Consider the following 25,569-nt stretch of genomic DNA (forward strand, 5'->3'; position numbering starts at 1 on the left):
TGTTTGACGGTTTTCAAGATATAATTACGAATGATTTTTATAAGAAAATAAAATTTCCTTCAAAAAATGTGGAGTTGTCATTAAGTTTTCTTACAACTGTACTGAAAATGGGAACAAAATAACCGAGCAAAAACTATCAGAAAATATGATATTTTATTAAATATCTACATATTTACTCTCTAATTTTTAGATAACTATGTTTCAGTATGCATATGTGGAACTGATTACGATTAGGTTAAGTGATTATAGGCCGATCTTGCTGATGCCAAAATATTTATGAGAATGAATTATATATTTACAAACCAGCTTTATTGAGAAGTCAATATTTCTCATGAACTAAATTCGTTTAAGTAATTTTCGAATCGATGCAGATGATCTTGTATCGGAGCCATGAACAATAACACAACAGTTTGAAAACATATTAATTATCTATATACACACACTCATAGAAAAACATGATTGTGATAACCATGTTCCAAAAACAACACATTATGGTTAAAATTTTGATTGTAGTCTAAATATATTATGGTTATTGCAACAATTTAAAAATATCATATTAAGATTAAATACAAAATATGATTGAAATATTTAATCATAATATATTTTATTATATATTATATAGGTTGTTATACGTGACTACATCATGATCCAAAATGATCATAATTTCGTTAAAAAATATGTATTGAAATCAAATTTATTTTGATTATACAGAAAATATGCACAATTTTTTTCTTAACAGTAAATATTTTTGTTTGGTTTTATAACGATTTTTTTTTTTTTGATATTCACACGGAAGCAGAATATTTTCTAACAAACCCTTTATTAAAATAAATTAAATTTACAGTAAATATTTTTACTGATTTAATAAATGATTTTGTTTGACTTTGATTTTTATGTCAGGATAAAAAAAGTTTTGGAATGTACTAAAATAAATTGATATAATTCTTATTTGGTTTATAATATTTAATGTATAAGTGTTTCGGTTTTCACAGTACATAAGTAAGTATATAAGTACAGTTTTATAAATTAGTAAAATTTTTGTTAAAATTCAATATATATTTTTTAACAAAATTTTTATAGATACAATAGGAAATTTTATGTATTATTATTGTCAAAATACAATAAAAATTTATCTGTTTTAGATAAAATATTGACTTAAATTTCAATACAATAACTTGCGTTGTTGTTTCAGTAAAATAATTGTTTGGAAGTGTTGTGAATATTTATTAACTTTTTCTTAAATAGTATATTATTTTATATAAAAAAATCCCGAACTTTTTTCGATAAAGAATTTACGAATTTGAGTACTAGATTTTATGAATTTCGTGATAGGTCCTATTTTAGTAAAAAATCTTAGGTTTTATGAATTTTTTTTTGATTTTGAATTTAATTTTTTTCTGAGTACAGAATCAGTAAAATTACAGTTTCTAAAAAAGTAAAAGTGTGTGGCTAAGAGATATAGAAGAACATGATATTTAATGGTTATATAACATATTATGGTTATATGGAAGTTTAAGTGGTTGCAAATAATATAATATGTTTTCATTGTTAACATTATTTAGTAATTGAAAGAATAATTATGTTTCACTGAATCATACTCAAATTTATAATTGCCATGAAGATGAAAATGATTAAATTAATACCAATATTGTTTAAATCGAATGAAAATTACAGTTTAGTTATTGAAACCATGTCGAATCATGTTTTTTCTCTGCGTGCAGAAATAAACATTATATGGGAATAAAAATCGATCCGGAAACAATTCCGTATAAGGATTTATGCATATAAAATACACATTTGTGTCGAATTTTTTCCGAAAACTTTGATTGTCACTGTGCGTTTAAGTAATTTTAATAAATATTCCTTATATGGGAGCTGTGACCAATTATGGACTGGTCCAGAAAAAAATTTGCATAATGATTTACATGTAAACAAAACAAATTCAAACGAATTCTACAGCAATAGCATTATTAATAAACAAATAAGAAGTTATAGTCGGACGGGATCGACCATATAATACCCTACAGATAGATATACGTACTTTAGCCGTTTATTGTTGAAAAAAATTGTAGACTTATAAGTGAAATTTTGATGGGGGTTTTAATAGGGGCTAAGGTCATTGAGGACCTATTGTTATGAAATTCGTGAGGGTCATCAAATCCAGTATAGATTATAAACTTAAAAGCCCTATTCGGCGTGTTCAATTGTATGCGGGTTAGGAGAAATAATGAACCGATGTAAACTATTTTCAATGGTACCATATAAGATTATGTACCAAGGTTTACAAGCCTATTCAGGGGTTTAGTTGTATGGAATAATAGACCGATGTTAACCATTTTTAACAGGCTTCATTGAATTATCTCCAAAACTTCGAGCTGTTTGTTTGTGACTTTTGTGTTAACTCTTTATCGTTTTTATGCTAAAATCAATTGAATTTTTTATGTATTTGCTGAAATAAACAATTGACGACATTAAACTTCCTTGCAACATTCGATTTTGCTGTAATCATCAAAATAACATTATTGATAAACTGAAAATTAAAAATGTTAATTGGAAAAAAGTGACAAAAATTCTATTAAAAAATATTATTGTTATTGATTTATGTAATTATATTTCAAAGAACTTTTAATGAATTTGATAAAATTCGTAATTATTTTTTTTTTAAATATCGACTAAAAAATTAATTATCCAATTTAAGATTTAACCAAATGGCGAAAAAGAAATAAAATATATATACTCAGATACACTTAAGTGACCGCAAAACCAATATTAGCTGATGAAAGCTCATAGCATTTGCCGGACATTTAAGGCCAGAGTACTTAGACGCGAAAAAGCTCTACACGAAAGTTCTTGCTGTTCCTAAGGGCAGCAAAACGTTGGTAAAAAGTGTAAATTATGAGTTAATTCTTCAATTAATTGACCCGGTTGATAAAGCTAACCGTTAAGCTGAGTTATTTGCAAGTAATTCTTACTTGACGGAATGCTATCATTCCGAGAGGATATCAGTAACTACGCACAGTATGTTATTCCCAGAGCGTGCCGTTAAAAAGGTTTTAGCGAATCTCAACATAATTACTTAAGTGTCCTGACCAGATAGCATACCGGTACTGGCCTTCTTATTTGCTTTATAATATTTAATGTATAAGTGTTTCGGTTTTCACAGTACATAAGTAAGTATATAAGTACAGTTTTATAAATTAGTAAAATTTTTGTTAAAATTCAATATATATATTTTTTAACAAAATTTTTATAGATACAATTTTCAATATCAAAAAAACCTTAACTGTAGAGAATATTTCCTCTATCTCGTTCCATCATTCCGATATCAGGGAATAATATACTGTGCGTAGTTACTGATATCCTCTCGGAATGATGGAACGAGATAGAGGAAATATTCTCTACAGTTAAGGTTTTTTTGATATTGAAAATGGACAATATCGGTCCACGTTTTCGGATAGCCCCCAAAGAAGTGAACCCCGAAAAACAGCTTTAATGAGCACATCTGTTTCAAAAGTACTAGCATTGCGATGAAATTCAACATAAATAAGCCATGTCTGTCCGTCCGTCTGTCTGTTGAAAGCACTATAGAGTCCAAAGGGAACGAGATAGAGGAAATTTTCCACAAATATTCTCTACAGTTAAGGTTTGTTTGGTATTGAAAATGGACAATATCGGTCCACGTTTTCGGATAGCCCCCATACAAGTGTACCCCCGAAAAACACCTTTAATGGGCACATCTATTTCAAAAATACGAGCATTGCGATGAAATTCAACATAAATAAGTTTCATATGATCCAAAATCACCCTGCCAAATTTTATGAGGATCGGTCTCTAATTGACCCTACTCCCCATATAAGGTGTCCATCAAAAAATTACTTAAATGATCATTACTGGTTTAAAAATACAGAATACTGAAAAACAATAAAATTCGACAATCATTTTTTTATAAGAGTTAAAAAAATTACTTTAACGATCTTTGATGACTTAAAAATACGTGAAAAATTATGAAATTACATATAAGAAACATTTATAGGAGCATAAATATTCCTACAGAATTTTATGCGAAAAGTGTTGGGAAGTGATATTTAATGTAAAGATCTTTTGTATGAACCAAAATTGGTCTTAAAAAATTGCATAAAAACGGTCAATTATTAACCCTATCTCTCATACAAGGTCCTCTTCAGTTAATTTCATGAGTAATATCACCCTGCTGTTTATAGGGGAGCATTCCTTTTAAATCATACGGCTTTATGGTGGATATATGAGATTCGGCACAGCCGAATATAACACTCTCACTTGTTGCATTTGGTGTCGGATAACTCCGTTCTCCTACCTCTCTATCTACATATGGCAGATAATATGATTGGTGTAAATATTAAGGAATCGGAATCGCTTGATGTTTTAGGCATAAAAATATAGTGCGATGTCCGCTGGACTAAACACATTTTTGAAAGAAGCATTCAAGTGCCACGGTTTTTTAAAACGGTGCTAGGTTTTCTTCACTCCACCTGATCTCCTTACTATTTACATCACTTATGTATATCCGACCGAAAATTAAAACAACTGTCATATATGGGCCAAATTTTTAAAGTCTATTTTGGATCTACTTGACCGCGTACAGGAGAGGGCGAAAGTTCTTATCGGTGTCAATAGGGTATCTAACTCTATTGAGTTAGATACCCTATTGACACAACGGTGACCCAACGGGAACTTCTTCCAGATACCCGCATATTTCTGCGCAACACAACCTTTTTTTCAAGAACACGCCCATTTGTGGCCATTGTGGCCAGTGGAAAGCACAAGGCATTACAAAGAAAATTCATTCTTCAAAAGCACCGTGGAACAAATTTCCTAAAGAAGTATTTCCTGCCAATATCAATGTAAAAATATCTAAATCAAATGTCCACAAACACTACCATCTCTATCCCTCCTCCCTTAACCTATTTTCCTAGTTCAAACACTATGCACTGCATAAGTAGGAGGCATCCTCTGAGAAAAAAACCCAAATTTTCAGATAAGATAACGAAAAATTATATTTTTCCTATTATACTTTTTTACAAACTTCAAAATTTTTCGAATTACAAAAGTCTTATACTCAATTACAAAAATTAATTATAATAATTAATTAGTTAATTAAATAAAATATAAATTAAAGTCTTAATTGATTAAAAAAGTGATTACAATATTATACTCAATTACAAAAATTAATTATAATAATTAATTAGTTAATTAAATAAAATATAAAATAAAGTCTTAATTGATTAAAAAATACAGATTTAAAAAAAAAGCATAATACCCTTCCCACTATAGTTTGCTCTGATGTCAAAAATACATCCAAAAGTATAGGTCGAAGTATGTATACCAATCGGCTCAATTTTCTAAGTTAGGGTCAACCAAACCTAAATTTAAGACTTTATATCCATCTGTGTGTGTGAAATAGGGCGTCGGTCAGTGCCCCAACAGTTCGACAAAGACTCAATGTATACGAATAAGAAAGTAATTTCCACTAATAGTTAACCATCTGGATGATCGTAATTCGTATGTTTTGGGTCATTCGTCACGAATGTACCCTTTATAATCGAGAATGACAACTGTCTACTTAGTTTCCTCTTTGTAAGCTTGAGCGGAGACAGTCGTCTCTTTACTGTCCTCAAGTAACCTAAAGATTTTACTGTTAAAAGTTGTTTTTTTTTGTACTTCCGAAAGTAGTTTACCCATCTTTTGGAGAAATGATAAGTACTTTCTACTAATATGCCACCATCTGGTTGACTCAAATTTATATCTTTCGGGTCAATCGTCCCATTATTGTCCCATAGTAGACCCTTGAAATTTTGAAATTTTAGTTCCATTAATATCCTACCACCTGGCTGACTCCAATTCGTATGTTTTTGGTATTTCGTCACCAATAACCTCTTTGTAAACGAGAGCGGAGGCTCTCGTAGGTTAAGCCCATGTTAAAATGGTTGGTCACCTGGGTAGTCAGGTGGCTAGGGGCCACCACAAGTGGTAGGTTAAGTGGGCAGTTCGTACTGTCCCGTCGAACTGCTGGGGCATACGTAAAAGACAGTCATTTGCACTAACGTGTAACCATTTGGTTGACCCTAATTTCTATATATTGGGTTATTCGTCACCAACGTACTCTTCGTAAACGAGAGTGAAGACAGTCGTCACTTTACTGTATCCTAGGTAAACGTGTGAGGGGACACATAAACATTGTTTTTTTCCATTATACTTTAGAATGTAAATATTTTACACATTTATCGGAGACATAATTGGTATTTTCCACTCAAGTCTCACCAACTGATTGTACCATATTTGAATTTTATTGGTCATTGATCATGAATGTACTATTTGTAATCGAGAGCGAGACAGTCGCCACTTTACTGTTCACCAAGCAAGCAAGAGAGTGGCAGTCGTCACTAGACAGTCCCCTAATAAACGAGAGAGGGGAATAAGCTTAAGAATTGAAAGTAAAGAAAAAGAAAAAAACGTGATCAGTTTTGTCTTAGTGCAAAGTCAATGAACAGTCAATGAAATTTGTTGTGTGAATTTTAAAATAAGAAAATGTTTTTTAATTTAATTAAAAATAGTAAAATTTAAATCAGAAATAGAATTTGGCAGAGTGAATTTATTGAAGACTAGTTAAAACAAAAAACTTTTGCACAGATGTGTATTAATGAATTCCAAAGATACAAATAAGCAACAATATTAAAAATATTTAAGTATTTCAATATCTATTTAATCTGAAAAAAGTATATTTCTTATTTTTTATAAGATTTTAGAGTTATACTTCGACTAACGAGTTATTTAACCCAACTGCAATTTAAAAGCTATTCTAACACTTTTAAGCCAGTAATATGTGTTAAAGTCATATGTGGGGGATAAAGTCAATTGTGGAGCGTCCTCATAAAATTTGGTAGATAGGTTTTACCTCATAAGAAACTTGCTTATGTCGTATTTAGTCGCTAAACTTGATTTTATCAATTGTAATAAAATAATGATTGCCTTTTATTTATTAATTATTACAAGGGCAAGGATTTTAATGCACTAAAAAATGCAATATATGGGCTTATAATATGTACTAAAAAATATTTCCTTAAACAAAACAAGAAAGTATAGTCGAGTACGGCCGACCATATGATAACCTCTACCAGTTACAAATACACAGAGAAAACAGATTCGTTGTTATAACCGAATTTGTTTCCAATCGAATTCAGCCGGTTCTCACAACTATACCAAAATTCGATTGTAATTATTGAAAAATTCCGTTACTATTACTGAATTTGTTCAATATTTGTTCAATTCACAATCGATGTTGTAGCGTTGTATGCGTTGTATGTCAGCAGCTGCTACAATAGTCATAACAATGTTGTTGGTATTTTCTATGCAAAAGCTCTATACAACTCATACGACAATTTTTCATGTTTTTCAAATGTTGTAAGAAATTTTAGTGTTGCCAATTGTTTATTTCAACATGTAAACAAAAATTCAAACGATTTTAGCATAAAAAACGATAAAGTGGTAACACTGATATCAAAAACAAAAAAACTAAAATTTTATTAAAAACAGTTTATTTATTAGTTTAAAATGTGGAATAAAGAAAATAAAAGAATTGAAAATTCAAAGAAATTAATTTGGTTTATTTCGCATTTTTAATTAATTTAATATTTTTTGATTTTTTTCTTTTGACATTGTTATGTGTATTTCTTTTGATTGTTTTTTTTTTCATTGAGAACATAAACTTATGACTTGCTGCAAAGATCTGCTCACAATCACTGTTACTAAACTTTAGTAGGTACAATATACAACTTGATTGTGAATTGAACAATTGTGTACACAACTATTTTTGTTTATTATTCGGTAATGTGGATTGAAATTATTGGTATCTGCAACTGAAATATTATTTATTGAAAACCAATTTGTGGATTTTGTGTATTTTAAAATATATTTAATTTTATTTAAAATATTTACAAAATATATGAATTTATATAAACATACCAAACTTATTTAAATAAAAATACTACTTTAGCCCTTTAGTTTTGATAATTTGGTGGTAAACGCTACTTTTATGTGTCAGGGATTTTGTTCTTCATCCTGTCCAACATGTCTATAAGGTACTACCTTTCACGCCTTTCCGCAGCTGCAAAATTTTTAACACTAATGGAAAAATAACACAAAATAGATTATAAGATATAACATATATTAAACATTACCCTTTTAATCCAATTTTTTTCGCATAAAGTAATCCTCAAACGTTTTTCGATTTTTTTTAATTATAAATTCATTTTATTTTATTTATTTTTGTATACGTCAACTATTATTACCTCTTTATCGGTTACGAACATCGAATTTAGTTCCTTTAACCGTAATTAAATTTTAAATATTTTTTTCAATTGATAATTGATTTTTCTACTATTTTTCGGTTGCAGCGACTAATATTTGATGTTCTTACGTTTTAATTCTAAATAAAAGTCGGCTTCATTGACTGAATTCACAAAATATTTAATAACCGATACAATTCAGTTCAAATTATTAATATGGAAATAGTTAAAACCACAATTCCATTATAATTATGGTTTTTTAGTAAGCAATATAGAAAATTAGTTAATTTTACAGATTTTTAATAACAGCGATACAATTTTAGTTAATTTAACTAAATATTTATCATGGTAACCGATTTCCAATCGATCTTTTTTCTGTGTGTATATTTTATTCTAAGCCGATACTTGAAGGTGGGTATAGGACAATTATTTTTAGACCTTTAAATAATCAGCACAAACAATGAACAACAACAAATAAATAAAACAATGTAAAAGTTAATTTCATAGTCTAGTATTTTCTTGTTAAGATGAGTTTTTTTTTCAATTTATTAAAAAAAATCCAAATAAGTAAATAATAAATTATAGTTCGACGGGGCCGACGATACAAAAATAAAATGAGAATTCGTAAGGATCATCAAGTCTAGTATAGAACTTGGTTTTGGAGCTTTTTGTCGAGATATGAGTATATTTAAAACAAATAGGAAAGTATAGTCGGACATGGCCGTCCATATAATATCCTACACCATGAGTATATTTTTTTTTTAATTTTTTATTTTTAATAAAGAAATTTATGCTGAATTTTACCTTAATTCCAAAGTATTTAAACAATTTATTGATAAAAAAAATTTTTTCTAAATGAGGCTTTATATAGGTCAAACATGGGCCGATCCTCGACAAATTTTGAAAAACATATATTTTTAAATAACAGTTAGTTTTGTTGAGTTACAACTCAATGGTTACAAGTCAATGGTTACAAGTCAATTTTAGACGTTTAAGACATTTTTTGAAGGGGGGTTTATATGGGGACTACTTAAATAAACTTAATACTTAAATAAACTTATTTGTGCCAATTTTTAAAGATATAACAGTATATTTGACGTAATAATGCATAAAAAGCCCAAATCGGGAGGTACGGTTGTATGGGGTTAGGTTAAATAATAGACCGATTTTAACTTTTTTCAATAGGCTTCTTCCCTGTGCCAAAAAACAAGGACTTATTTGTGCCAATTTTTAAAGATATAATAGTATATTTGACGTAATAATGCATAAAAAGCCCAAATCAGGAGGTACGGTTGTATGGGGTTAGGTTAAATAATAGACCGATTTTAACTTTTTTCAATAGGCTTCTTCCCTGTGCCAAAAAACAAGGACGGACATGTCTTGAAATAATGAACCGATGTAAACCATTTTCAACAAGCCTCGTCTACGGCACCATAGTCAAACGTTATTTTGAGTTACTGACAATAAACATGCATTTGAACTGAAATCCTTGCCCTAATAATTATATATGAATATTTTTTAATACTAACTCACAAGTATTTCTTAATTAATGTTTCTATAAAAATTTTATCAAATAACTTTTAATAAATATATATTTTTTTCAAATTAATCAAAAATTATGTTTATAACACAACATCTTACTGAAATCTTTTAAGTTAAGTTAACATATTACAAATTTAACGAAATGGTGTGTTCATTAAAAAATAAACTTTTTAATTTTCTGTAAATGTAAATTTATAGTTATCTTTATAAGATCTGGAATTACTCTGAAATATGAAAAAACCAACAAAAACAGTGCTCATTTAAGAGCTAAACATTATTTTATTTCATATGAAGATGAAATGTTTCATAAGCTACCAAATTATGCACAAAAATAGTTTAAATAATAACATACATAAGTATTCATTATATATTAATGCACGTTTTTCCATTTAATATTAAGGGTATGTTAATATAACAATAAAAATATACAGTCGGATATGGCAAATCACATGACACCCTATGCCAGAGAGTCGTATGTAAAAAATTTTGATTTTTTATTAATGAATTTGTTTTTTGTTAACTCCGATATATTCAAACAATTAAATAAAGTAATTTTCTTAAATAGGTGTTATACGAGAGCAATGGAAAATATGGGCTTATCTTATAAATATTGGTAGACTTTAAGATGTAAAACCAATATTTTTGATTGTTACAAACATCAGCACAAACACATAATACCCTCCATACTATAGTTTTAAAGAGTATAAAAACTATTCATGGAAGAGTAAACTCTAATTGGAGTAAATCATTAACGAAATTGTATATTAACACCTTTCATGTACTAATTGAATTTTTAAATAACCATAACAACTTAATTTGTAAATTTATCAACTAATGCTGGTGGTCACCTGGTATCTACTAAATGGATACATTGCATTTGTACGTGTGTAAATGGCATATATACATACATATGTATTTATTAATGTGTTTGTGTGTACTATATGAAAATCATTTGTACTCGTGGGCATTATATGTATGATTATGAAAACTGAATTCATTTTTCCAATTGGTAAATGAGCAGCATCCCTGCTGGACTACTATTATCTCTCTTACTCTCAAGCCGCTATCGAATGGGTGGATAAATGTTATCAACACTAAAGTGTGTTAATTCTGTAAATATTTTGATTTTCTTTCTCGTTTTTGGGCGGAGTCTGTCTTACTTAAATAAGATATGAGTATGTTTGTATGTATATCTATTACATACATACAGATACACAAATTTGTTGTGTAGTTGATTACTTGGTTCTAAAGGGGATTTTAAATGGTTCACTTTAACAACATAGTCTTAACTGATTCAGTAGTACTTAACAAGTGATTAAGAACCGATTAGTTAGTTAACTTTTTTTAATTGATATTTCCGCTATTGATATTAAAACAGAAAAATAAAAGAAATATGAGTCGCAACCATTTAAGTGGTGATGAAACGGAACTTGTAACGTCCGAAGATGAAATAGAAAGTTTTTGCGATTCTGAATTAAATTGTAGTGATATTAGTGAGACTCCATGCAATATAGAAAATCCAAATCCAGAATTGAACAAAGATATTTCTTGTTCAAAAACGTCATCGAAATCTGAACGAAATTGTCCCTTTAGCATAGACAGCATATTAGGACGATCGAATAACTTACAGAAATATAATATTGATACGTCATCGATAAACAACAGTAATACCCCAACGATTACAAAATCATCTTCCAGTCAATTATCTCCGGAAATTCGTAAGTGACTTTTGATTATATGTATAATACTGTGTTATGTAACTCGATACAATATTAGTATTAATATTAAATGCTGAGATTACGCGATTTAAACTTTCGAATTTGCGAAGAAATTCGGGATTTATTATTGTGAATGTTTTCAATAACCAGGTTTTCGCTTTAATTAAAAAAATGCAATATTCTCATGTACAAGGTTTTTACGTAACTTAAAAAAGCCCATTTAAATTTCTGAAGTAATATCAAACATCTTATTATTTATATTTATAAAAATTAAACTAATTTTTGTCGCTTTCTTGAAGAAAATATTTTTTATAATGTTAATTTTTATAATTTTAATACAAAAATTTTAACTTTATAACTTTAATTATACCCTACACCACTATAGTGGGGAGGGTATTATACGTTTGTGCTGATGTTTGTAACACACAAAAATATTGGTCCAATACCCACATTTGAGTCAATTAACACATGTCAGTCCGTCTGTCCGGCTGACTGTCCATGTAAACCTTGTGCGCAAGGTACAGGCCGCAATTTTCAAGATAATTTGGACCAAGTATGTTTTTTGGCACAGGCCTATTGAAAATGGTTGAAATCGGTCCATTATTTCACCTAGCCCCCATACAACCGTAACTCCCGATTTTGACTTTTTATGTCATAATTACGTCAAATATTCTATTATATCTCTAAAAATATAAGTATAAATGTCACTGCATATTTTCGAAATGATCGGTCCTTACAAATTTGACTTGCAACCATTTGAATCGTAATGAAACTCAACAAAACTGACTGTTATTTAAAAATATATTATTTTCCAAAATTTACCGAGGATCGGCCCATATTTGACCTATTTAAAGCCCAATTAAAAAATTTTTTATTTTTTATCAAAAAATTGCTTAAATACTTTGGAATTAAGGTAAAATTCAACATAAAAGTTTCTTTATGAAAAATAAAAATTTTAAAAATATACTCATGGTGTATTATATGGTCGGCCATGCCCGACTATATTTTCCTACTTGTTTTTAATTTAAATTAAAGTAAATTATAGTTGAGCTAGGTCGAACACATAATGCCCTACGCCAGTTGTGAGAATAAAATTGTTCATTTCACAATCGATGTTGTATCGTTGTAAGCGTAGTATGTCAGCAGCTGATACAATAATCTTAAAAAAATAAAATTTTATGAAAAACAAATTTATTTTTTGTTTAAAATGTGAAATAAAAAATTTTAATTTAATGAAATAACTTTGGTTTATTTCGCTTGTTGAATTGATTTAATATTACTTGATTTTATTTTTTTCTGAAATTGTTATCTATGTATGTTTTTTGTGTTTCTTATTATATTTTATTTGAGAACACATTATGCGTCAAAGTATTACGCTCTTTTTATACGTACTTCTCATTCTACGCTTCAAGTTACATGTGACGCATTTTGTTTTATTTTTGTTGTACATTTAAAAAATTTATTGAAGCGATTGAATATAAATTAATTTTTCACAACATATAAACAAAATTTATATAAAAGTCATTTACGCTGAATTTCATAGTGATATTGATGTTATTAAGGGAATTATGGAATTAAAGGCCTTTGCTTATGGAGGGTTTGCATGGGGACTAGGATCAATAAGGATCAATACAAAAGTCGGTATAATTGAGTCTGCTTTAATCTTTAGTGATACTGCTGATTCTTTAGACAATACGGTCTTATTTGATCCTAGTCTCCATACAAACGCTCCTTCAGAAAATGACTTGAATTCCATATATCTCCTGTAAATATTAATATCACGATTAAATCCAGCATAAATAACTTTTATATAAACATAAATCCTTCCACCAAATTTTTCTAAGATCAGCCCATATTTAACCCATATATAGCATCCTTCAGAAAATCAGTTTTTGAACAATTTCGTATTAAGAAAAAATCAATAACTCCGTCAATTGCAAACGGAAAACAAAGTTGCGTTTTTCTCATTAATAGACATGGATTTCTAATCAATTAATAAATACATATAAAATAATTTCAAAAAACATCTCTAAACTTGGACAACGGTGCAAAACTAAAATAAACAAGTATGAGTGCTATATTCGGCTGTGCCGAATCTTGTATACCCTTCTCCATAGTGTATTTTAAACACCTTTTATAAATTTTTAATTTTTTCCCGACTACATTATTATTACATCAAAAGCTAAACAAAAAGAACAACAACAACGCTAAACGAAATAAAACACAAAATACACAAGGCATCTAAACCAACAGACATCTAAACATACATAACGAAAAACACAGAAAAAGAAAAAAAATAACAACGCAATGACGCCAACAGCATCGAAACATACAAAAAATACACAGCTGAATAAAACCAAATACATCTACATACACACGTGTACATCTTTTTCTAATATACAGTGTTGTTGTTGCTTTTTTAACAAAGCATGAAAAAAATATGACATTTTCAGAGGTTGTCTCGGATTTTTGCTCATATCTCCGTTATTTACCTACCGATTTTGCTGATTTTAAATAGCGATCTTCTCAAAAGCATGTCTAATAAAATTATTGAAGATTCGGATCTCGCCGATATCTGGGGTCCTCTAAAAACTGATTTCAACAGACAGACAGACGGACATGGCTTAATCGACTCCGCTATCTATAAGGATCCAGAATATATATACTTTCTAGGGTCGGAACATTATATTATAGAAATTACAAACGGAATGAAACTTATATACCCTTCTCAAGAAGGTGAAGGGTATAATGACAAACTTATTTATACCCTTCTCACGAAGGTGAAGGGTATAAAAATATGTTTGCTGATGAAATGCACACATATCTCTCCAGGTTACTTAAACGTTGTATATGTCATTATATAGGCCTCAGCTTATGCTTTCTAAATCCGTAAAGAAACAAAATCGGTTCAGATTCCACTAAGTTATTGACTTATAAGTGCTTAAAGGCAGGAAAACCGTTTTTTACCCGTAACTCAAGATTATGGAGGTGTTTGCCGAATTTCAAAAATATATTCTTGTTCTACTCGGATCCACCTTTCAGAAAAATAGTGTCACTTCCCGGGTATTTCAATTTGTTATTTAAAAAAATATTTAGTTTTTCATGAATTTTTTTTTATGCTTTGATAAATAAGTAACAACAACACTGTGAATTCGAAAAATTATGTAAGTATATGGGGATGTAAATTGGTTTTATTGCACTGTGTATTTTGTTTTTGGTAGATTTGGTTAGGGGCTACCCACTGTCCCACATTTTGTCCTCGACCACCTACCACTCGAAAATACCTCAGCTCCAATCATGTGAAATTTAATTTTATAATTTTTTAATAAATTACAATTGAAATAAACATATAAAATCATACCATTAAGACTAACAACGCCCAATTACGAACTGAAGTACACGATTCGCCATACAAAATTTCAGCTGCGAATTACACAAGCTGTATGTAATTCAGTTTGAATTACGTACGAATTACGAATGAATAAGTGGCATCTCTTATTTCTATCGGATATTTATAGTAATAAGTTGTTTGTTTCCATGGGTTGGAGACAAATAAAAAGTACAATTACAAAAAAATGCAAATAATATAAAAATAATGTAACAAACGCAATTTTGTATTATAAACACGCACTAGTATCAAAAAAGAGACAAAATAATGAACGAATTTTATAATGTATTCCTTTTCAAAAGGCTAACGATGAAAACCAGGAATAGTTTGTACTTACACTATGTACATATGTACATACATATGTATATATGCATATAGGAGCACTATACTAATTTACTTATTTGTAAAGATTGTTAAAATTTTCACACTTTTAAAATGCTCACAACTATTTGTGTTTCAGTTTTTCAAAATGTAAACATTTTAATCCGATGTGTACAATGTTAATTGAGGCAAAACCGAACGGATTATTTATTTGTCTTGAAGTGTTAAATGCAATCAGATTGAAGTGTTCAGCGAGCGAGATAATTATTTGTACTTTAGACGTGCTATTTGATGCAAATTAGTAAAATTTTACACCAAACTGTTTAAAGCAAATAAATACTCATGCATAAACACAATTTATAACCATGAACTTAATGTCATTGATACTAAATTTTTAGTTTTGTGGGAATATGTATATTACAAACATATACCCTGCAAAAATTGAGGGCACTTCACACACGCATGTGAAAAGTACTCCATAAAAGACTTGGATTTGTCTCAAACTGATAAACAAAAATATGTTCCATTGGAATGTCTTATGTGACAATGTATCTAATTCACCTATGTGTTACATCCAATCCCAAAACTAATTCCCTGCTAAAATAAATAGCATTTTACCTTAAGAAAATAAAAATAACTACAATATAATACTCTCTATTTATTAAGCATATGTGCAATAACCTATAATTTTCTCTAAAAACTTATTTTATTTTTTAACGATTTTAAAAATATCTTATATTTGGTCTTAGGACAGTGTCACACGTTCAATATACATCGTGATATTTGCTGTTTGGTGATATGTAGAGCGTGTTTCATGTAATATTGATGGATCGTGTTCCATATCACAGAAAACCACAATTTTTTGAAATCCAAAATTCGTAAAAATATTTATAATGGATCACGTGATAAATATTGAACGTGTGGAATGTTTTGTAATGTAAATCACGATACATTTTTTTTAAATTCTTGTTATTTTGGGATTTTTGCGGCATTCTTTCTGAACCATATACAATAAAATATTGCAAATACTGACGTACAAAATATTGCACCCGATCTATTCATTAATTCATTAAAATGAGTCGCGATTCAATTTTGGTGTTATAAATATTTCGGGGAGTTTATGTCTATTATTTTCGATTAATACTGGAGGCCACTAAATTTAATTAGTAGTCTCCGGTAGATTAGTGGTTAGTGTTCTAGTCTGGTGGCACTGGTTAAGGAGCGCACAATAGGCCCGATAGATGCCTAGGTGTATTTCTTCGGATTTGATGTGTATACATCCTCCATTCAAACTAACTAAATTTAATTAAAAATAAATTAAATATATTAAATTTTTATGAGTAATGAGAACACATTACTATCCGAATACGCTATATTTTTTGGTTTAAAAGTTAATTAAGAAATAGTAAAATATCATTAAACATTTAAAGTCATTTTTTTAAACGACTTTTTAGATTATGTCAGTCTTGTAGTAACTGTGCGATATGATTTTAAAATTATTATGTTTTAGTTTTATAGCAGTTTTCTCTTTTTTTAGCCTCCTACGATCTTGGAAATATTTTAAAGAAAGACGTCTCATCAATATCTTCCTACGATAATAATATAAAACGTTTGCATCCGTTAGTAAATTATGGAGGATTAAACTCTTCACCTGTTATTTATAGCAACTGGATTGGTCTGCCAACAAAACCAATTATCGGAACACATTTTAATCATCTACATCATCATCATCATTTAATGGGACTCCAAGGTATTATTTTCTAGTTCATCCTAATATACATATACATATATATTGTGTAATTGCTTTATAAGTCTGTGCGTTTGTTTGTTCGTCAATCACGTCTAAACGGCTATACCGATTTTCTTGAAATTTGGTACAAAGTTAGATCAATACTTGGCAGGTATTATAGACAAAAAGGGGAAATAGGTAAAAACCGGAAAAATTAGTACTATCGTGTATGTGGAAAAGGGAGGGAAACCTCGATTATTGAAAGCATTTTTTCATAAGAAGACATTTAGCATTTTTTCAAACATGAAGAAATCTAGTAGTTAAATAAATTATACATATGTATATTAGACCGACTCACTCCGTATGGAAATTAAAAGCGTTTTATGATGATTCCCAAAATATGTTAAGTCTAGCGATAACCGTTCGTGAGCTAAATCAAATAATAAAAAAAATATTTTGGAATTAATTTTTTTTAATTCTTGTTTTATTTTGAAACAAAATATCTAAAATGGGGTATCGTTTGAAAAAGGTCTTAATGTCGCGTCCAATGATGTATTTATCATAATTGTCATATTTCACAATATTTAAAATTATTAGGTCTTTCACTAATATATAGAAAATGTATGCACAATTTTGCAAATTTTGCACACCACTAGACTTGACATCCAAAAACCTTGCAAATGATACCACATATTTTATATTTTTTTTAAGAAATACTGTGAAATTTCAAAAAAAAAAAAACTAAAAAGGGACTTTTTTGTAAGAGGTCCAGCTCACGAACAGCCATCGATAGACTAGAAATATTTCGGGAACCATTATAAAACATAACAATATTGGGTAAAATATTGAATTTAACATTAAACAAGTGTCCCCCATACGATATTTTCTTGAAAACTGTTTAGATCACGAATGGACAACACTTAACCGAAAATATTTTAGTTAACATAATATTACATAACAGCGAATATTTTGAAGGGGGTAACTCAAGCACCATTTTTTGTGAGTCGGTCTTAAAATAAGTTTAGTTAATGTTTAATAATAGCCTTTTCGAAGTTTAAATTAATTTTTATAAGCTGATAACGTACAATAGGGTGGCCCAAAAATTGAAGTTGCTGATTTTCCCACCGAAAATAAAAATTTAGTTCATTCGAAGATACCATTTCTCAAAATGTTTGTCCTGACGTCAATATTTGGTGAGATGGATGAAAGGATAAAAAGGTCCTTTTTAAGGTTTTTATGATTTTTTACATTTTTGGCAAATAAACCAAATTAAGTATCGTATGAAAGGTCTTTGGGAGACGATTTTGTATACAACACAAATTTGTATACAACTCCAAAATTATTACAAATGTGGTAATTTTTCGGAAAATTAAGTTTTTTAAACTTTTACATAGAACTATATAACATAATTGAAACATCTAACTGTTTGCTATGATTGCTTTGGAAATAATGGTTTCTATGTTATTGTTTACATTATTTCGCAATGTTTCGGTATTGTACACAGCCTTCGATAAGTTTGAATAAAATTTAATCTAGGTTGAATTTCGGAAAACGGAAAAAACCGATTCAGTAGGTCGTCATTACTGTGTATTAATTTCAACGAACTTTAATAAATTAATCTATGCTAAAATGTAAAATATCTGAATATTTTACGAAAAATTGAAAAATTTAGATTACTTTTACTGTTACGCAAAAATTTCTGATATGCGATTGAAAGAGTCTTTCAAGACCTTTCTTATAATACCAAACTTGTATATCTCTCTTTTGGAATAAATATGAATAAAATCATAAAAACCTCAGAAAATGTTCGCCAAATATTGACCCATATATGTATATATTAAATTTCTATTCTATTCTATTTCCGTTTTCACAACACATTCGTAATTCGTTTTGACAGTTTACCACCATATAGTTTTAGTGCCGGTCCACACTTGGAAACTTTCGTAGAGAAACCTTTTCTTAATTCTTTTTTGAAGTTTCCTAGAAACACATAGAAACTTTTGTTTTAGAAACTATGTGTTTATTGCATTGATTTGTTGTTGTACGAATGAAAAGAATAACAACACAAGTTTCCGAGTATGGGAGACTCCGTACCTCGAGAGAGATAAATGATATTCCTTGCCTTTCTCTCTCATGCAAAATAAAAATTTTCCTAGTATGGACCGACAGTTATTAATTCATTATTTTGTGTATTGTTAGCAGTGTTTTTGCTAACATATATATATATGGGGAATTTAAAAAAAAAAAATTTTTGAGTGTTAAGTTAAAGAATATACATTTTTAAAATACGTTTTTACAACTCTGTTTAAACTTTTGTTTGCGCATTTTTAATTAATTAACTATTCGACTTTATTTTAATTTTACAGCAAAGCGATTTCGCAAACAAGGAATAGACCGAAAACCGCGCCAGGCCTATAGTGCAAAACAACTAGAAAGACTAGAAAATGAATTTAAACAAGACAAATATTTGAGTGTCAGCAAACGTATGGAACTATCAAAATCATTGAATTTAACAGAAGTACAAATAAAGACATGGTTCCAAAACAGGCGAACTAAATGGAAAAAGCAACTGACATCCCGTTTAAAGATTGCTCAACGCCAAGGAGTATATGAAAATAATATTTACTTAACAAATGTTGTTAATAGTTCAAATTTGGTGGTACCACCTAATGCTGCGCCTCTACCTTCGTCAGCCACGGTTCCAGCCATATTTCCTCCCTACTATGCATCCGCATTTTGTTTTGCAAACAACTTGTTATTCCCCAAAAATCTATCTGCAGCTAACAGTTATCTTATTAATTCGCAATGCGATAATTCATCAAATATTTCTTTAAAATCTACAAATAGTAATCAATCACTTGGTCTTATTGCAAATACTAGTCCATCATAGTGTTAGTTTTTATTATTGAATTAAAATTATTTATGCTAATTTTATACAATTGTAAGATATCTAATTTTTAAATATTTATGTATTAACTATATACTTAAAATATTTACTCCGTTTATACAGATCACAAGAAAACAAGTGAGAATGTTATATTCGGCTATGCCGAATCTTATATACCCACCATCAAAGCGTATGCCGTAAAATGAATTCTTCTCAATAAACATCAGAGTGATACTTGGAATATGGCGTAAGTCAATTAGGAATTAACGAAATATTTTTAAAAACTAAATTTCATTATCCCGATAATATCCGATTTTCAAACCATAAACATACACATGTATATGTATGTACGGTACGATCAATAACAGACCGATCATTACAAAATTCGGTAGAGTGATTTCGACTCATATGAAACTTACTTCTTTATACACCTATTCTTAAGCCAGTAATGAGCGTTAACGTCATTTGAAGGGGTCCTTATTTAGGAAACAATGTCAATTATGTGCCGATCTTCATAAAATTTGATATACAGATTTTGTTTTGCATTAAACTAAATTCTTCCTTATAATCGTATTATAAAGCAGGAGGGCATTATTTGGGTCAATTATTGACCAATACTATAAAATTTGACAAAAACATTTTTATTTCTATAAAACTTGTTTTATGTATCATTGACCAATATTTCGAATGACAAACCAACATACGACGCTTCTTTTTTGATAGTGGGTATAAAAATACATCTAAAGCAAAAATATGATGATTGCACGAGGTTACAAAAAACTTGCAACAATATTAAATTCACAGAAATCATTGAAATGTATGTTGTAATCAAATGTATATAGAAATTGTTATTTTAAATTTTATATTTTTTGTATAAATATAAAATTTTTGTAAATATTTATGGTTATTCTAAGAAATAAGAAATAAAATACTACAGTACTGTACTCATGCTTAAAAGTATGGGATGAAAAATATTACTTTTAAGAAGTATTCCAGTAAAAACGTTGCTTACCTGGAAATCAGCAAATAATATATTTGTTTGTTCGACGTGGTTTGGAAATACAATTGTTAATAACCCATCTAGCATTTTTTAAATTCTGCATGATTACAATGATCATTACAATTATAAATGATGATTACAATCATAAATGATAAATTCTTCGGGAGAAAATGGTACCCTACCTGCGACTCTTTTAAATGGGTCATTTATGAGCCCCACTTTTGATCAATTATGACTCATTTTTTAATCTTTTTTGAATCATTAATGAGACAAATAACTGGTCGTTTTTGAGTTTTTTCCGAATCATATTAAAATACAATACAACAGAAAACAGTTTTTGATCTTCTGACTGCGCGATATATAACTACAAACTAAATTTATAAAAAATCATATTTCAAACACCTGGATGACCTATTTATGTTTGGTATACATTATGTTATTGTTTTTCAAATAAATCCGATTTTAAACATTAATTGGAATCATTTAGACTTAGTTTAGTAATTAGTCGCGCAAATATCTCCCGTTGAAGATCATTAATCGTAGAAAATTATTATAATTGACACAAAATCGACTTTATAATTATCACACAAATTCAAACGCATATACATTTAATCTTATAAATGAAATGAGAATTATATTAACTCATTTTTGACCAAACAAAATGTTTTACTTACTCTTCCAAAAGAGTCTTTTCTGAGCCCCATTAGAATACCTTTTGAGAAGTTTCGACTCATTTTTTAATCATTTTTAAGTGTAAGTTTTGCTGTTTCATTACAAACAAAAACAATTACATTAGGAACAATTTTAGATTTTCCAACTGCTTAAAATATGACCACAAATAAGTTTTAAAAATCATCCAGGATGATCAATTTATGATTGCAATACATTTTGTTATTGCCTTTCAAATATTCAGTTTTCAATCATATATCGGGATCATTTTCGAGTAATTTTTAATCGCTTAATTTATTAATCACTTTTAGGTCATAAAAAGGACCCAAAAATGACTCAGTTTATTGATTAATCATCCAACAATCTTCCAAATGCTAGTTGGGAAGTGACAAAATACATTTTTTGAAAATTAAATAATATTTCTTATAAAAATGACGTTGGTCTGCTAGTTGTCACTTCCCAACTAGCATTTGGAAGATTGTTGGATGATTAATCAATAAACTGATTAATATATATATATATATATATATATATATATATATATATATATATATATATATATATATATATATATATAATATATATATATATATATATATAAATAGTTCGAAACCTAAGCAACTTTGTTTGGCATTGTATACATAGTGCAATAATTTCTATTTTAATTGATTTATTCAAAATTATATAATTGATAATAATAATATTATATGTCTACATTATACTAACAAAAACAAAAGTTTAATTCCATTTCGCTGTGAGTTACAAGAAAATAATAACTGAATTAACTCCATAAATAGCTGTTCGAAACTTAAGCAACTTTTTGATCTTCTTATGGAAATCTTTGGTCCCTTTGAGTTCCAAACTCCTTTATGGAATAGATTAGTTACTAGTGTAGTCCGTAATTAATCCCAAGTGGATTTTAAGCCATTCGAAAGCTGCAATGTTTTCTAAAACTGCGAGTTTCGACCCAGCGCTTCAGAATGCCGAACAGCATCTCTAAGGGACTCGAGTCGGGAGATTTTGATAGGCAATCAAATAATGTGGGTCGCATTACTCGATAACTACTCTTAGATCAACTTTTCCATCATGCTGAAAATCGCAATAAAGTAAGTTGTTCTGTTCGTTGTTCTCAATCATATATATATATATATATATATATATATATATATATATATATATATATATATATATATATATATATATATTATATATATATATATATATATATATATATATATTATATATATATATATATATATATATTATATATATATATATATATATATATATATATATATATATATATATATATATATATATACATATATATATACCAGCCAGTGTGTTAAAACGAGTGGATAATTTTAAAAAATAAAGCATTTTGTTCCTTAAACTTATTGTGTAATACGGTATAAATATAAGAATAGTAACACGAAATTTTTAACACCTTGGATCATAATATGATCATGAATAACAATATAGTGATAATTACAAAAATAACATGATGAAATACTTTTACGGTATTTTAACATAATATGATATTTTAAAATTGTTACAATAACGATAGTATGCTGAGACTACAATCATAATTAAAACCACAATCATGTTCTTTCTCTGCGTGCTCTTACAGAGAATTATATCACTTACAAACACTAATAACACTTTTAAATTCTACATAAATAATATTGAAGTAGACTTAACTCCCCCTACCAACATTTTTCAGGATAGGGCCATATTTTGCCCTACTGCCCTTTGAGCCCTCTTGTAAAAAATCTCTTTTTTGCAAAAAAAAAAAAATAAAAATATTTCAAAATAAAGTTAAAAAACAAACCAAATGCTTTATTTTTTAAAATAATCCCCATTTTTAACATACATACTGGACGGTGTAGGGTATCATATGGTCAGCTATGCCCGACTATACATTCATACTTGTAATACCCTTCACATTCGTAATTTCTATAATATAATTTTCTGACCCTATAAAATATATACGGTAAATAACGGAGATATGAGCAAAAATCCGACACAACCTCTGAAAATGTCATCAAAAAATGTCATATTTTTTTTTATTCATGCTTTGTTAAATAAGCAACAACAACCCTGTATATTGGATAAAGATGTACACGTGTGTGTAGATGTATTTTGTTTTATTCAGCTGTGTATTTTGTTTTGTGTGTTTCAATGCTGTTGGCGTCATTGAGTTATGTATTTTGTTTTTGTGAATTCTATTCGTATATTTGGATGTAGGTTCGTTTTATTGCGTTGACCTATTAATGTTTGGTATACATTATGTTATTGTTTTTCAAATAAATCCGATTTTAAATATTAATTGGAATCATTTAAACTTAGTTTAGTAATTAGTCGCGCAAATATCTTCCGTAGAAGATCATTAATCGCAGAAAATTATTATAATTGACACAAAATCGACTTTATAATTCAAACGCATATACATTTAATTTTATAAATGAAATGAGAATTATATTTACTCATTTTTGACCAAACAAAATGTTTTACTTACTCTTCCAAAAGAGTCTTTTCTGAGCCCCATTAGAATACCTTTTGAGAAGTTTCGACTCATTTTTTTATCATTTTTATGATACCCTACACCGTCCAGTATGTATGTTAAAAATGGTGATTATTTTAAAAAATAAAGCATTTGGTTTGTTTTTTAACTTTATTTTGAAATATTTTTATTTTTTTTGCAAAAAAAGAGAAAGGGCAGTAGGGCAAAATATGTCCCTATCCTGAAAAATCTTGGTAGGGGGAGTTAAGTCTACTTCAATATTATTTATGTAGAATTTAAAAGTGTTATTAGTGTTTGTAAGTGAATTTTGACCTTTAAATCATTTTCTGAAGGGGGGTTTGTATGGGGGCTAGGGTCGAATGGAGCTCGATCATTACAAAAATCGGTAGTGTTATTTAAAGTTCTATAAAACTAAGTTTGGTCGACTTTTGTTGACATAATAGACTATTTAAATTATTTATAAGCCTAAAGGTCCTATTTGGGGTTACGGTTGTATGGGGGATAGTCAAAATAATGGACCGATATTAACCATTTTCGATAGGCTTCCGTGGGCCAAAAAAGGCGCGTGTGCCAAATTTCATCCAATTATCTTGAAAATTGCGGTCTGTACCTTGCGCACAAATTTTACATGGACAGCCATCCAGCCGGACGGACATAGCTTAATCGACTCAGAAAACGATTCGATTGGTATACTTTAAGGTGGGTATAAAACAAATATTTTTGTATGTTACAAACTTCAGCACAAACCTAATATACCCTCCCCACTAAAGTGGTGTAGGGTAAAAATATTAGTTGGAGAAATGTTAAAGATATAAGCTGGGGTTAATAAAAATGAGGAATTACTAAAATCTGGAAATCAGACGTAGGCTCAGTGCGGAAATACTTTCGTTCTATAAAAATTTTGTATAGTAGAATTTATGTGCCGACTAGCGTCATTTTATAAGAAATATTATTTTATTTTCAAAAAAATGTATTTTGTCACTTCCCAACTAGCATTTGAAAGATTGTTGGATGATTAATCAATAAACTGAGTCATTTTTGGGTCCTTTTTTGACCTAAAAGTGATTAATAAATTAAGCGATTAAAAATTACTCGAAAATGATCCCGATATATGATTGAAAACTGAATATTTGAAAGGCAATAACAAAATTTATTGCAATCATAAATTGATCATCCTGGATGATTTTTAAAACTTATTTTGTGGTCATATTTTAAGCAGTTGGAAAATCTAAAATTGTTCCTAATGTTTTTGTTTTTGTTTGTAATGAAACAGCAAAACTTACACTTAAAAATGATTAAAAAATGAGTCGAAACTTCTCAAAAGGTATTCTAATGGGGCTCAGAAAAGACTCTTTTGGAAGAGTAAGTAAAACATTTTGTTTGGTCAAAAATGAGTAAATATAATTCTCATTTCATTTATAAAATTAAATGTATATGCGTTTGAATTATAAAGTCGATTTTGTGTCAATT

At 28.7% G+C, this 25,569-nt stretch overlaps 1 protein-coding gene across 1 annotated transcript; it reads left to right on the forward strand.

The window, feature by feature from the left end:
* Window positions 1–11,161: 11,161 nt before the first annotated feature.
* On the forward strand, window positions 11,162–20,964 carry LOC111687950 (segmentation polarity homeobox protein engrailed). Its single transcript, XM_023450437.2, has 3 exons — window positions 11,162–11,581; window positions 16,828–17,040; window positions 19,386–20,964. Exons 1-3 carry the CDS (start codon window positions 11,257–11,259, stop codon window positions 19,907–19,909), a joined length of 1,062 nt encoding a protein of 353 aa, XP_023306205.2. The 5' UTR covers window positions 11,162–11,256; the 3' UTR covers window positions 19,910–20,964.
* The last annotated feature ends 4,605 nt before the right edge of the window (window positions 20,965–25,569 follow it).

This window comes from Lucilia cuprina, chromosome 4 (genome assembly GCF_022045245.1).
Source record: "Lucilia cuprina isolate Lc7/37 chromosome 4, ASM2204524v1, whole genome shotgun sequence".
Classification (NCBI taxonomy): Eukaryota; Metazoa; Arthropoda; class Insecta; order Diptera; family Calliphoridae; genus Lucilia; species Lucilia cuprina.

What these genes read in the sequence shown, in the direction of transcription:
- LOC111687950 (XM_023450437.2), top strand. Translation starts at nt 11,257, where the DNA reads ATGAGTCGCAACCATTTAAGTGGTGATGAAACGGAACTTGTAACGTCC. An exon ending in TCAATTATCTCCGGAAATTC is followed by an intron (nt 11,582 to 16,827) that starts GTAAGTGACTTT and finishes CTCTTTTTTTAG; the next exon opens with CCTCCTACGATCTTGGAAAT. An exon ending in TCATTTAATGGGACTCCAAG is followed by an intron (nt 17,041 to 19,385) that starts GTATTATTTTCT and finishes TTAATTTTACAG; the next exon opens with CAAAGCGATTTCGCAAACAA.